Source organism: Juglans regia, chromosome 5 (genome assembly GCF_001411555.2).
Source record: "Juglans regia cultivar Chandler chromosome 5, Walnut 2.0, whole genome shotgun sequence".
In the NCBI taxonomy this organism is placed as follows: domain Eukaryota; kingdom Viridiplantae; phylum Streptophyta; class Magnoliopsida; order Fagales; family Juglandaceae; genus Juglans; species Juglans regia.
The window spans coordinates 7,855,350-7,871,015 of NC_049905.1; the positions used below are offsets into that span (position 1 = coordinate 7,855,350).

Consider the following 15,666-nt stretch of genomic DNA (forward strand, 5'->3'; position numbering starts at 1 on the left):
TTGGCACTCATCCTATCTCTCATCTCTTCAAACTCTCTCATCCTCCCTATCCCAGTGTCCCTCATCGCTCTGAACCCTATCATCTCTCCTCTCTCAAACGTAAATCATCTCTCCAAGCTCTCTCATCCCCCACCAAAGTCCATTCACCTTTCCTCCTTTCCAATGATGGCCTATCTTTGTTGTGAGGTTGATTTAAGCTTGTTTTTTTTTCTTTTTGTATTACAATTTATAACAAAGTGCTTGGTTTTGATGTTGTTTTCATGCTTGATAATTAATTTCATATTATTTTATGTTTAAATTGTTTATTTGTGTATGTACAGCCATTTTAAAATTTTTGAATTAAATTCTTGGGACTATGAAAAGAAATCCGAGAGCTATTTCTCACTATGAGTTTACTACATGTTCGATTTAATATTTCTTTTGCAAAAAATAATTTATGCAACGATTAGTACAAGTGTACTACAAGTACAAGTTTACTACATGTTAGTACAAGTTTACTACATGTTTGTAAATTTATTTTAATATAAATTGTGGAACAATTAGTGAACTAAAATCTAGATTAGAATTTCAAATTTGTGATGTTGCCATGTTGCAAACTAGCTACTATGTAATTGTGTTGTTGTTCTTTGTTCTTTTTTTTTTTTTTTTTCAATTTTTGTATTTTGTAATCAATTATATATTTCACATGTTAGATAGATTCCTCGTCAACTCTAATTGATGTTGATTCAAATGAACCAACCATCAACTTGGGAGATAATTTGAGAGAGCCAAATATCAAGACCCCCTAGTGCCCCTACCATTAGTACTTGTCCACTTCTTAAGAAACGAAAGGAGAATGATATGTTAATTGCTTGATACCATTTTATGAAGAGGGAGGATTATCCTATAGATGATCATAAGGCTAAGTGTAATTATTGTGACAAGATTTATGCTTGCCACTCAAAGAGGATTGTGACTTCAACCATGCAAAACTATTTGCATTCGTATCCTAAAAATTCTCATAAACATGAATTTTTTGATATGTATAAAAAAATATTAGTAGGTGAGGCAATATTCGAGGAAGGGGTTGGAAAGAGTGATGGTAGTACAATAAAGAATTTTGCAACCCACAAGTATAATGAAGAGGCTGTGAGGTTGTTGATTGCACAAATGGTAATTACCGATGAGTTACCATTTAGAATTGTTGAAATGTAAGGATTTAGGAAGATATGTTGGTCTCTTGAACCTCAGTTTAAAGTGTCATGTCGTGTCACGGTTACAAGAGATTGCATAAAATTGTTTTAGAAAAAGAAAAGCTAAAAAATTTGTTTAAAGATGGTGCATGAGGATTTCATAAACTACCAATATATGGACATCGGTATAAAATCTTAATTATATGTGTATAACTGCACATTTCATTGACATGTATTGAAAGTTACAAAAGAAAAAATCATTAGTTCTTGTTTAATCCTTAATCATCGAGGGAATACTATTTGGAGATATATTGAATTGTGCCTTCTTAATTAGGGCACTGATAAGATATTTACCGTAATTAGGGGTGTCAAATCGTGTTAACGGGTCGTGTAAATGTATGTATATTATATTATATGAGTCAACCCGAACACAATCCATTAAACTTATCATGTCAAAATCTCAAACTCTAACACGACCCATTAATATAACGGGTTGACATGAAATAACCCGTTTTGACCTGTTAGTGAACAACACCGAAATATGTCAACCCGACTCGGCCCGGCCCGTTTCAAACTATTTATGTAAATGAGTTGAACAGACTCAAAATTAACATGTTTAACCTGATTAAGTTTAGCTTAATTTTATATAAATGTTAAAATTACAATATCTATAAAAAAAAATAATATAAACTAACTACAAGTCTAAAATTACAATTCAAATAATAAAAATATCAAAATTAAAATTCCAACAATTTTACTTTTAGGTAGGGTATAATTGTAACTTTAAATTTCTTAACGGATCAAAATGGGTTGACTCATTATTAACATGTTAAGTAATCGTGTTTTAACGGGTCAACCCGTTTTGATCCGAACTCGATTAGACTAAACTCAAACCCACTATTATCGTGTCATGTTCGTGTTAGGTTAACGGGTCGTGTCATATATTACCACTCATAACTGTAAATGTTGATAATGAAAGCTCAAATGATGCTGCAATTTCATATTTGAGACATTTTTTTATAGGGTTGCGGGGAAAGTATATGTACATGAGATGTTATGTTCATATTTTTAACCTTATTGTGAATGAGAGTTTTAAGGAGTGTAATGACATCATAACAATAGTTATGAATGCAGTTAGATTTCTGCGCTCCTCTCTTGTAAGATTAGATAAGTTTAGAAGATGTGTAGAGAAAGAGAAAATTGATTGTAAGAAAATGTTGTCTCTTGATATGTCAACTCGATGGAATTCAACTTACATGATATTGGAGGCTGATAAGATGTTTGAGAAGGTTTTCAAGGAAATAGAGAGTGAGGATGACAATTTTCTTTCTTACTTTAGTAATAGACACATGGAGCCTCTTAAAGCTAGGAGTGGGAGACGGTGCGAGTGTTTGTAAGATTTTTTAAAATATTTTATGATACTACTACAAGATTTTCTAAGTTTTTATATGTCACGGGCACCAGTTTTCTGGAGATTTGTGAACTCCAAAAAGAACTGATTAGGCTGAGTGAAAGTGATAATAATCGTTTGACGACCATGACCGTAAGCAAGAGAATGAAATATGATAAGTATTGGGATCATTAGATAGGACGAATTTGTTGATGTTGCTTGCAGTTATGCTTGATCCACGTAGCAACTTAGGGCTTCTTACTTTCTATCTGAAGAAAATTTGTGATGAGACTCGTGCTGAAGAGTTGATGTCGAGTGTGAGATAGTTATTAATAGATTTGTATGTAGAGTATACTGCTACATTTGGTTCTTCCACGACTAGCCAAGAACATGAGCCCCTTCTGACATCTACAACCACAAATGATGGTGAAGGCAATTATAAGACAAAATGGTTCTATGAGTGGTGTATAAAGCATTTTTTTTCCATGGGATCTATAGTTGCCAAAATAGAGGTGAAACGATATTTATCATATGGTTGTGAGACACTTAACTCATCTTTTGACTTGTTAATCTGGTAGAAAATTAATTAGTCTAACTATCCTATATTTGCGAGGATTGCACGAGACTTGTTGGTCTTGTCTGTTTCCGCAGTTGCATCCAAGTCAACATTTAGTACAAGAAGCCGTGTACTTGATCCTTTCCGGAGTTTGTTGGCTTCGATAACTATTGAGACACTTATTTGTGTACAAAATTGGTTGAGACATACGTCAACACCAATTGATATTCGAGAGTCTATAGATAATGTGGAAAGTTTTGTGGTAGAACCAAATAATGTTATGATTATTCAGTATTCATTTGCTTTTATAATTTAATTTTAATATTTTTCATCATCTAAATTTACTAATATTTGATGTTTTAATCTTATTAATATTTTTATATAGAGTTGAAAACATAATCAAGTGCCACAACTATTGAAGATTGAAGACTGAAGTAGCAAGCGTGAAGATCACTAATGACACGAATTGTTGCCATTTATTTATCATATGTTTTTTAGTTGTATTGTTTCTTAGGATAATTTGACTTTATATTTAATGTGTATCAAAAACCTAGTGGAGTTGTTTTTATTTATTTTTGGTTATCTAGTAAGTAGTATAGTAGTATGTCTCGGCTTATTTGAGATCTTAGATAAGATACAAAATTCTCATCTGATCTCATTTTATCTCATCTCATCTTATTCCTAAACATAATTTAAATATAAAACTTCAAACTAATCATTACAATTTTTTCAAACTTTCAAATAAGAAATAAAAAACAATTCCAACTTTTTCAAATCTTCTGACAAAAATAATATTATAAAACTATATTTTTACAATATATTAACTTTATAATATGTTTTATTTAACTTTTTCTCTTTGTTTTTCCAAAATTCAAAAAATACTCAACTCAAACTATCTCACTACTATTCACAAACTATCTTACTATTGTTTACAAAATTCTTATATTATCATGTCACTCCCCAAATCAGTTTTGAGAGTGAGATAAGATGAGAATGTGTACATAAAATAAAAACAAAACAAAACAAATATTACAGATGGGGGAATTGTTTTTGTTAGGCAATGCTTCATGCATGCACACATTTATATATGAGATAAGAGCATATGACAAAAGACATCTTAAGGACTTTTGCCCATTGAATAAGATTGTATTTCAAAATTAGTTGTCGGCAGGCTATTCCAATTCATACGCGATGGAGAGTGGTGCGTGGTTTCAAGATTTTAAAGTACAACTTTGGAGTTATCTTTTTAGATCTTATCCAATTCCATATTCCTCGTATCTAAAAAATATGTAGAAATACAACTTTGAATTTGTTATGGGGTAATTATTTGATGGGAAATGATGTTTGTAGTAGTCCTAAAGTACACAAACATCACACGCTCATTTTAAAAAAAATGAATAAATATAAAATTTATATAAAAAAAATTAATTTTTTAATAATACATCACGCTCATTTTTAAAAGTAATGCATGGCGCTACAACACATAACTATATCTAGTATTACTCTTACATAAGCAATTTTAATTACATGACATGTTGCGATAGGATTAGAGTATTACGCCGTTAATATTTTAACAGTATCTAATAATTTCCTTTATTATGTGCCATACCGAATGCATTTGTACTAGTTTTACCTAGGTTGAGAACATGGGTAAGGTGAAGTTCAATATTATTGTTCACTACATACGAGCTTGGGGTGATAAAATAACAGTTCTTCTACGTACAACCGCGGTGAGAAACCGCGGTGTAATCGCCAATTTACTTCTATGCCATATCAGACGATTTAAAAAAAAAAAAAAACCAACGGACTTTGTTTTCCCTCTACTCCATTGCACCTTATTTCTCCTTCTCTCCTAAACTTCTCTTATTTTCTTTCACAAAGACAGCTCCAAAAACCCAGATGACTCCAACTAGACGACATGAAATATGTTAAGAATAAAATCTAAGAGATGGGTTTTGTTGAAATCAAGAGATGGGTTTTTTTTTTCTAGGTGGAGAAATGCTTCAACGTATCAGCTCTGATTTGCTGCTGGCCTAAAGAAGAAGAAAATCTTAGCTTCAATACTGCTCTCCGCTTTTTGCTTTCCCACCTTCTTCCTTTCTTTTTTCTTTCTTTGCCTTTTTCGTTTCTGTGTTGTATTTCTGCATTATTTTTTTTTTCTTTTCCACGTGGGCCAGCTGGTGGGAGCTGCGAATATTCAAGATAGTATTGTGAGGGCTGATCAAAGTGGGTTTCTGAAACACAATAGAGGGAGGGAGAGAGCAAACCTGCCGTGGGGGGTGGGGAGAGCACAGATTCTATTTACCAGGATCTTGGTTTAGATTGCAGAGAAAACAAGTAAAAAAATCCATAACCCCAAAAGAACACAAATTTTGAAAAAAAAAAAAGGAACCAAAGTGAGAGTACGCAAGCTAATCAGTCAAATAGAGAGAGAAGAGTCATCATCTAATTCCGTTTAACTTTTCTTGCTTGTGTTTAGCTTTTCTTGCTTGCCTTGGAACGATGACCTCCATTGAAGGACAAAAGCACTTTACCACACGTCTTTTTCTAGAAAGAGAAGAAGAGTAAAATAATTCTTGATTTGGGTAAAGCAGAAGGGGGAAATGATTTGGGTGCATTTTTATTTCTTTTCCACGTGGGACGCGGTTACTCCGCGATTCCCCCGCGCGGTTGTATACATCATTTTTCATAAACTAATTTAGGATGGTTACACAACTAGCTTTTTTATCCCATTCTTGCGAACAATGATATGGGATAAGCTTCAAAGGGCTTGTTTTGCATAAAGAGCATGCATTAATGGTATTTAGGTGTTAATTTTGGCTCTAAAGCCCATATCAATTGAGCCCATTTAATATGTTCAAGGAGACAAGAACTTTCTGTAGGTGATCCCAAAGTCGATATCCCTTTAAAAGATATTATGGTTGTTGATACTAATTGTCATGAATCTAAGGACTCGTGATGTGCATACTTGATATAATCAAGATTTGAAATCGATTTAATTGGGTTAAATGAATCATTTGGATCTATTGAATCAATGTTAAACACATTCAAAACACATTGAAGCGAGTTATATTCAATTTAGTGCAACATAATCGAATTATTAAGCGAGTTATGTGAGTGAGACGACTTGTTTATTTAACTTAGATAATGTCCAAGTTGAGGATTTTAACTAGTTTTAATTAAGTAAATCAAGTAATTACTAAACCATATAGTTACATATCCATAATTCAAGAGTTAATGAACTCAACCATGAACCTAAATTACCACCGCTCAATTATCGATTTAAGAATGCAAATGTAAACTTGTTTATCATGTGGAAAAATTATAAAGAATAATTTATGCATCGATACAAAAGTGGAAATAGAAATTTTCATCTTAGAGGAGATCTCACTGTAGTTTGTCCTTTTTATCTAAATTAATTATTAGATAATTTTAGAATACAGAATCACAGATGAGATATTGCTCTCACCATATCACATAAAAAAAAATGATGTTTGCAGTTCTAGGATATGCAAACTAGAAAAAGATTTTTTTTTTTAATGGTGGAGTCCACTTTTTTAAAAGGCACAGAACTTGTACATTCTAAGATTATATCCAGCATTATTCATCACAAAATATCATATCACTAAAATTGCATACCTAACTAATTAGGACATATTTTGTAATAGGGTGGGAAGATAAACTACAAATAATTTGTCTCTCTTGTAAGTATCCAAACATATATTTAATTATTAAGTTGAATTTCCTTATTTAAATGAGAAACTTAAAAAAAAAATATTTCTTTATATGTCCCCTTCAAATATTACTAAGAAATTTGAAAACACCTCTATCTCATTTTTAATTCTAGAAAAAAAAATGTAGAAATAATCCTCATAAAAATGTGAAAAGAGACGGCCCATCTATTTGTGACCACACATGAGCATCCATGACTTATCTACATTTATTTATCCTTGTAATTTCATTATCATAAGCAAACATGAAGAAAAGTTAAAAACACTTTTTTTTTTTTTCTTGATAAAGACGTAATAAGAGCATATGTGTCCCCAATTTAAAAATGACACGTGGAAAATACATTTTGGCCCATTTATTCAAAAAGCCAATAAATAGCATTGAAGAATCTATGAAGTTATATTATGGGATAGGGCTTTCCTTCCCACATGAGATTTAGATAACTTCCACATCATATTTAAATAAATAGTATAATTGACTTCCAACAATTAGAATTCACGAGGGGATGCTATAAACATCAATAATTAATAAATAACGTTAGATACAGTTTTAAAATATCCAAATCCCGTAAACTTCCTTTAAAAAAAATACTAGAGTTTACTATTAAAAAATTATATTTTTTACGTGGGTTAAAGATTTACTCACTTTTTTCAAAAAAAAGTATGTAAAACTTATACATTCTAAGACGGTACAAATCATTTTCATAATCAATCCATCAATAATCAATGTTAAGGGATAGAGCTTAACATTAAAACTTGACCCTTTTGACAGAAGGGTTTTCAATTTTTAATGTATATTTTTTCTCAGTCTTAGTTCCAATAATACAATAAACAAGTAAGAACGAATTGAATACTTATAGCATGAATTATTTATCTTCTTCTACAAATCCTCTGTGATTGAGTAAATGTCATTTTCATATCTTTGTACAAACCTTTTGTATATATAATAAAAAGGACAACAACCAATAAAGAAAAAAAGAAGGGGAAGGTGACAGTTCATTGCAATGCTTGGTGGTGGGCCTTCATGGGCCATTTCTTATTTGGAATTTTCCTAGACAACTTGTGTCAATTATTGTCGTTCTTTTGGATAGGAACCTATGCAGGCTAGGCTTATTGTGTGGGATCCCAAATAATTTAATTAAAAAAAGAACAAATATTTTTTATTTATCATGTTTAGAGGATGGAGAAAATTAATTTTTAAATAATAAATCCTCATCTTTTTTAATAAAAGTACAGAATTTACACTTTAAAATTGTATCTACCATTACTTGTAAATTTTACTCACAATTTTTAGCTTTAATCTAAGAAAAATCTTTGATGTTGGAGCCTATCTGCTTATCCTAAGGCTTTGTTTGGTTATACAGGTTAGATGTTGTGTTGAAAGTTGAATAAAATTTTTATTTTAAAATTTTAAAAAAATTGTATTGTTTATTATATTTTATGTAAAAATTTAAAAAATTTATAATAATTATATAAGATGAGATAGTTTAATTTTGTGTAGCAAACGAGTCCTAAAACTTGAAAGAACAAAGGCTATGGTCAAATGAGTTTGGTTAGCAAGCTCTTTATTCCCTGAACCATTTACATAGTGCCAGACTCTCCAGGCAGGAAAAGAAGCATGGCAAGAGCGAGAGATATTACATACATTTCTTCAGACTTTTTCTATATTCTTCCTTGCTACTTTTTTTTTACATAATCATGGCAAAGCCAAAAAGAATAAACTAGACACCTAGATATCCTTCTTCTAAACCCATGATCATTCTATGTTTTTGTTCCACATATGTGCTTGCAGCTCTCTTTTTTAAGACCCTTTTTTTTTTTTGTCAGATGAGAAGGCAAGGCTCTGGGTGTTGTTTGAGCTGTTGTTTGGCTTGCTGTTTGGACCAGTAAGCATGGGCAGTTAAGACCCTGTCCAAGAGCTCCTGGGGAACAGGTTCTCCCCTCCTTTGCTGAGGAGATATTCTCGCTGTGTGTACCAGTGTTTTCCACTTATCCTGCACACCCAAACTCACATCAAACCACATTCCAACACTAAAAGCTAACTGCTCTTCTTCTTCTTTTCCTTAAATAACCAATCACAGAATGATTCATTTGGTAATATGATATGCAAGAAGAAACTGACAAAGAGTGAATTAGGTCATGTGATAAAGGGCATTCTGATATAAAATGATAGGAATGCGTGTTAGTATAACTAGACAAGAGCAGTCATGTAAGATTAGAATTAAGTGAGAAGTTGTCACTGAGAAGGTAAAGCAACAGATGCTCATAAAGCATTTGCCCAAACAGATTATACTACAAGCTCTGTGGGGGACCATGTCATAAAGTGAACGTTTTTTAATGTTAAAACAAGTAAAATACAACGATCATGAAACAAGCAAACATCCACATCGATGAGTTATAAATTCAAGAAAGCAAAAATCCATTTGGGAAACATCCATAAATTTGAGTCAGCAAGATGAGTAAACTTCTTACTTCTGATGAGGTAATACATTCAAACAATTTTTCTTTTGTTTAAACAAAGATTCCTGTACTGGATTTCTTTTCTTTTTTTTCAGAAGGTAGCAAAAAGAATAATTACCTTCAAATCCACATAAGTTCGATGTTTTGCATTATCAAAAGCTCGTAGTTTAACGTCCCGCCACCTGCAAATTTAGAAGACCATTTAAAACTAAATAATGCCACAAAAGGCTACTTATGAGATAACCACAGAATCATTTGGGTCAAAATCACATCTCAGTTCCAAGCACCCAATAACAAGGCAGGAAAATACACACATATACGAGCATACAAAACCACCTAAAGCGTGTTCACTAGGCAGGTCAGATCACATTTAAGTAAAATCTGATTCAGGCTCATGCATTGCCAACTGATAGTTAACGAATATGAATTCCAGGTGATTGAATCTCAAACAGCTGCTTATACTTCTTCGGTTGTGTTGGCACTCAATGTACCTTCCAGTTCCAAGTTTCTCAACAGCTTGAACAAGTGCTTCCACTTCGGCAACAGAAAAAGGTCGACGGATTCGACGCTGCGCAATCTCAGATTGCTTTGATCTTTGGTGAACTGGAACCACAGCTAATGCCTTGACATTAATTTCCGGTACAGCAACAAGAGCTTTAGAGTCTCTTGTACTTTTGTCAACTGGTGTGTGAGGTGGAGAAGGTGCTGAATCGTGATCACTTTCAATGAAGTTGCCTAAATCGGCCACGTGAAGTTCAGGAGAGGCATGGCAAGTGCCCTGATGAGCTCCAGCTGAATCCGATAGATAACTGAAAATGAGAATTGCAACATAAGCTGAGTGCAACTAATTATTCACATTGCTTCTAGGAGTAACTGTAAACTAATCTAACAACCAGAGTATCCAATACGGAACACTTGAATCTCACTGCCACAAATCGGTGGATTGTGGAACAAAAAAAGAAAAAAAAAAGAAAAGAACAGCTTTGAAATCAATATAACACCAAATAATTCTTCATGAAAATAAGCAAGTATGATCACATCCAATTTGCTGCAAGCAACAAAAAATAGCACAAATCTCAAGGCACTGTGCTAACTAAATGAAAGTAACAAGACATCTCAATTTGGGATGATAAACTAACTAACAAAATAAAGGTTTCCATTCACTTTTGACTCTCTCCTTCGGGAAAAGAACTTATACGGAATTTATTATACTTTGATCAAACATTTTAGTCTCTAATTATACTTTGATCAAACATTTTAGTGCAACCAAATTTAAAATCAGCAAATGACTCAAGATTATGTTGAATACAACCAATTAGGAGGAAAAACTAGAAGGCTAGATCATTGAGTGGAAGGGACTAAACAAGGGCTAGTTCTATAAGTGAATTCACATTACCTGGTTAAAGGCTGAAGCATGTCACAAGGAAGCATATGGGAAGAATCTCTGGGACATAAAGGTTGGGGATTTTTTGAAGGGCTAGGCTCCAGGGCAAAACCCAAAGCATCCGGATTGTAATCATGAGAAATCCCTGTTTGCAGTAGAGTTTTATTGTCATCTCTAACCTTCTTTCCCCGAAGAAGTACACCGACATGTAACCCACCTCCAAGTATGGTAGTCACTGCCTTCATAACAGTCCTCTAAAGAACATTTACAGCACATATCAGAACGACACTGGAAACCAACTGCCCAATGCATGAGACCTATTACTCATATGATAATTTATACTCACATTAACTAATGTCCTAACTTAATGGTATGGTATATACGCCTATATTTTCAACATATTAAAGGGCTTTGTTCTTTTTTTTTTTTTTTTTTTTTAGGACCATAATTATGGAGTACCTACAATATGTTGTTAACATTATCGAATCAAAAGTTCAAATACCTTCAAAGAACCAACTGTTGCACTTTCAGGCATTTCAATAAAAAGCTCTGGCACTCTGAAAGACTTAATCCTAAGCTTCACTGAGCAAAAGAGAACACACCTCAGCTTAAGTACTTCCTTGATGTCAGAAACCAATAAGAAAAGAACATATATGAATCATTCTGTTAAATGTCTCATACCATAAGAATCCCTAGATAGAATTGATGGGTGTTGACCTACGGAGGATGATGTTCCAATGGCTGCATAATGATTTAGATATTTAGGGAAAGAAATACAGGAGCAACAAATCCCACACACCGGACAAAAGATTAATTCAAATGGAAAAGCAAGAAATTCAGAAAGGACCTCCGTTCATCTTCATACATGAACCAGAAGCACCTCCCTCCTCAGGTGAATCAAATTTACCATCACAATTAATCCATCGGTCAGAATTTGAAACTGAGCTACACTCAAAAAATTTCCTCTTTTTAAAAGGAATATTCATTTGAGATCTTTGGCGTTTGTAACAGCCCTTCCTATTGTGGCAAATGGGCTTGAAATCCCCATCTGGAAACATTAAAACAATTTCGACTTAAAGGAACAGATCGTAGAAGTCAACAACCTCAAACATCAAACTACCGTGAATAAAAGCACCAACTTACCAAAATTCAAGAGTGCCTCATCCTTCAATTTTGGAGATACCTTCCAATACTTTGAAGCTAAAATCTTCTTTATCCTTCGGTCTGCAATGCGTGATACTGGCCAAATGGACTTTTTTGTCATACTAGGGCGAGTGCACCCAGAGGAGTTTTCGTCATCATCTCTACTAACTATTTTTACATCATCCCGACCAGCGGGAAAAGAGCTATGGGGAATGTGGTCCCCACACAAAGGCACCTTAACCTTACCATCTGAACTGACTAATGCAGGAGGTTTCCCATCCCAAAACTTAGGATCCTCCAAACTGCACATATCAGCCCCAGTACCAATAGACACCTTCCCATTCTTGTGCAGTACATCTCTTAACATTATTTTAGATTCACAATCTAATGTACAATCCCCAGAATCCCTGTAACCAGAGATACCAAAATCTACTTTGCTAGCAAAGCTTTGTATGTCATCCTTGTTTTTTCCATTCACCAACTTCTCATCAACAAAGCTCTCTGAGGAATCGGTGGTTGCTACAGAAGCAAATCCTGAATGGCCATTATTCTGTGTTAGTGGGGATTCCTTGGAGAGATGCTTTCGATCATAAGCCTGTGGGACAGTCTCAGAGATTAAGACTCTCCCATCACCACTTCCTTGATTACTAGGTTCAATTTTAACTAGTTTGTCTTCACTCTCCTGTGTGTTCTTAACACATGCATGCTGATCGTTTTCCTTTGATGTATTGCTAGAAGTGGGTGAACTCTCTTTCTCAAGCAATATCTCACCAGCTAAAGTGGCCAATAAGTCAAATGCACACATTTGATTATCTTCATCTCTCCTTCTGAACGTAACCCTCCTCTGAAAAACAAATCAAAAGATCAATAATATGGCTCAGAATTAAAGAGAAAAGAGACCCAAGAAGTAAACAGATAAATTGCAACAATTGGCAACATGAGAAGAGCATAATATATTTACCCTAGCTGATCTGGTAGCTCGAGGCATGGGAGGCACCTGATAGCCATTGAATCCATAGTCTAACCTCTTATGCAACACCATATTTCAGAAGTCATAACAAAGAAGGATATGTCATAAACAAAGAAGCAGATTCATGGATCGATTTTCAACAAATCTGCACTTCTCCAGTCCATCAAGCTTGCATGATTGAAGATCAAACCTGATGATGGATGATCGCATGGGATCAGTTTCATTATTTCATCTCTAGATTGAATGCCAAACCAATAGTGAAAGGATGATTGACACATTCAAAGGTAGAGAACAAAGATATAGATCCAAAATGGGGGAAAACCCATATCCTGAACCAAAACATCATTCCTTCAATAGAAATGACTTCAAATACATCAAACCAATAGAAACCAGAAAAATATAGAAGGATCGTTCCCTAAACAAGCCAATGCATGTATTTGGTTGCACAAAATTGTATCTTGGATAAAAATCCAGTTCTTTCCCAGCTTTCACGGTGTAATTGATTCTGCTATTTCCACTAGCCTGGGGGCCTCAGATTCCTTTATGAGGCCCTGACGTCAGGCAACCAAACTCAATCAATACAAGTTCCCAGAATTGGAAACGGGAAATTACTTACGATTGTCAGGAAAAGAAGCAAAAGAGAAGAACTAGCGGCAAAGATATAATTCTATGACTGGCAACAGATCCACGTGATCGTGCAGACAACAACATGCACACAGCAATCCATGTCCATGATTCATGTAGTAAACCAACAAAATGTATAATTCCGGAACAAGTAAGCAATAAATCGTGTATAAAGAATATAATAATAACTTATAAGACGTATATACCATACAACACGATTCAACTTAAAAAAAAAAATTTGAAAATTAAACCCCACAAAATACCTTCTCAGTTTCTGTAAATTCGAGACAGAAATATATAAGATTTCCTTCTCACAACACGAGGAAAAGGGGATAAATTTTCAAAAAACAAAAAAGTGTCATAAACCACAACAAAACCCTGATGTAGAGGGCCTACGGGGAAAAAAAGAACTCAAACAAATAATTTTAGATGCAAGAAGTAGATTGAATACAATTAAACCAAATAGAACTTCAAAAAATCTAAACCCCTCAAAAAGTTCGATCTTGTAGAAACAGTTAAACGATTTACCCAAAATAATTTTGAAAAAGATAAACGGATCATTTCCGAGGAAAGGTTGTAAATTTTCGAAAAAAAATGCTCGAAAAGATAAAGAACCCAAACTCTCAGATCGAAACCACCAAATTCTGAACTGTGGACAAAAATAACTTGCACATTAATTAGCAAAAGGGTAAGGAAATTGAGAACAAAAGTCATAGAAGTGAAAACAACGAACCCATTTGACGGACAAATTTAAGGGGAAAAAAAAATGAACTTCGGGTTCGTATAAGACTTTCGAGGTTGAAGTGCTCGTCATAATAGAAGTTTCTTGTTCAATTTCGCATGATTTCTTAGATATTAAACTCAATGTTCAAGAGAGCTAACCTCGACTTTACGATCAAACCCACAACAGAAACCGAAATTTCAACAAATCCGTGAAACAAAATCCACGAAATTCGACATGCTCACCTCTAGACAACAATCTTCCTTTGAAGTTGAAAACTTTTTTCCGCAAAAAAAAAAAAAAAAAAAAAAAAAAAGCAATTCTGGCGAAACAACAGAGTTTTCAGGCGAATGTAAGATCGGCGGATTCAACAATGAAATCGGATTTCTCTTTCCATCACACAAAACGATCCTACCCCATATTTTCCAGGAAAACTCCGTTTCAAACGCTACCCATTATCTTTCTCTCCCTTATAAACTCTCCCGCTCTATCTCTCTTGTGATCACCAAAACCCTCTGAAAAGTTGAAAACCACCCAACTATTTTAGCTTAAACCCCAGCTCTTATACCATTGACCCCCATTACCGGACCTATCGGTGATGGCCTATGGGCGTACTGGCTATAGCCAGTGATGGAAACCACCTTAAGACCGGTTCTCCGCGATTGGTTGACCCACACCCACCCAGTGTTTTAAAGTTCTTCGAGATCTTGACACGTGGGGAAGCTTTTAAATCGTATAGCCGCGTGTCCTCCACACGATCGAGAAAAACGTTGGGTCACAGATAGAAGGAATTTTCATTTTTTTTTTTTATAACTTAAAATATGTTTAGCAGTAGTGACAACAATTTGAATTTTGCTTTCCAATTTGATTGAATGGTGTTTGGTCACCGGGAAAAGAAAATGCATCATTATCTTTTGTTTTCTATGGAGTTGGATAGCATGACAAGATTTAAGATTGACACGTATCTATAACTAATAAAAAAATAATAATAAGATTTTACTCATCATCTCATACCATACATTTTATATATATAATATGTGTAAAATAAAATATAAAATAATAAAAATAATATTTACATTTTTTAAAATGTACAAATATCACGTATTTAAAAAAATAAAAAAATAAATATAAGATTTACATATAAAAATTATTTTTTTAATGATAAAACTCATTAAAATATATATATAGAGCTTGCACAATCTAGTGTGAAAATCAATAGTGACTTATGAGTAAATTTTTTTAAGATAAAAATCTATAACTACAACCGTTATTTTGCTATATTTGCTTCTAATTAATTAGATATGAGAAACATATTCTCTTGGCATTAATTACAAAATCCGTATTTGGATTTTCGCATTTTCATAAATCGAGGTCTAGATTTTTACCTATGACAAAATTGATGCATCAATTTTAAAAAACTCACAACTAAATTCCTTTGTCAAATTTCTATTAAAATACTAACATATGATTGCCACGTGGCATGATTGACTGATACGTGAGATCTGTATGCTACGTTTG

At 33.5% G+C, this 15,666-nt stretch overlaps 1 protein-coding gene across 4 annotated transcripts; it reads right to left on the minus strand.

Annotated features, from left to right (window-relative positions):
• Positions 1–8,380: 8,380 nt before the first annotated feature.
• Positions 8,381–14,676, minus strand: LOC109002664 (telomere repeat-binding protein 5-like). Of its 4 annotated transcripts, none has more exons than XM_018980517.2 (10): positions 14,394–14,676; positions 12,795–12,993; positions 11,834–12,677; positions 11,598–11,738; positions 11,372–11,431; positions 11,193–11,272; positions 10,703–10,944; positions 9,798–10,115; positions 9,425–9,488; positions 8,381–8,840 (listed from the first exon to the last, which is right to left on the minus strand). In XM_018980517.2, the coding sequence occupies exons 2-10, from the start codon at positions 12,873–12,875 to the stop codon at positions 8,670–8,672; spliced, it is 2,001 nt and encodes a 666-aa protein (XP_018836062.1). In that variant the 5' UTR covers positions 12,876–12,993; positions 14,394–14,676; the 3' UTR covers positions 8,381–8,669. The 4 variants fall into 4 exon arrangements, 3 of the variants coding, with proteins under 3 accessions (XP_018836062.1, XP_018836059.1, XP_018836061.1); XM_018980514.2 differs by having other exon boundaries at positions 11,538–11,738; XM_018980516.2 differs by having other exon boundaries at positions 11,538–11,738; positions 14,310–14,405.
• Between the last annotated feature and the right edge of the window lie 990 nt (positions 14,677–15,666).

What these genes read in the sequence shown, in the direction of transcription:
- LOC109002664 (XM_018980514.2), bottom strand. Translation starts at nt 12,875, where the DNA reads ATGGTGTTGCATAAGAGGTTAGACTATGGATTCAATGGCTATCAGGTG. An exon ending in TGAGGCACTCTTGAATTTTG is followed by an intron (nt 11,739 to 11,833) that starts GTAAGTTGGTGC and finishes TAATGTTTCCAG; the next exon opens with ATGGGGATTTCAAGCCCATT. An exon ending in GAGAAACTTGGAACTGGAAG is followed by an intron (nt 9,489 to 9,797) that starts GTACATTGAGTG and finishes CTAAATTTGCAG; the next exon opens with GTGGCGGGACGTTAAACTAC.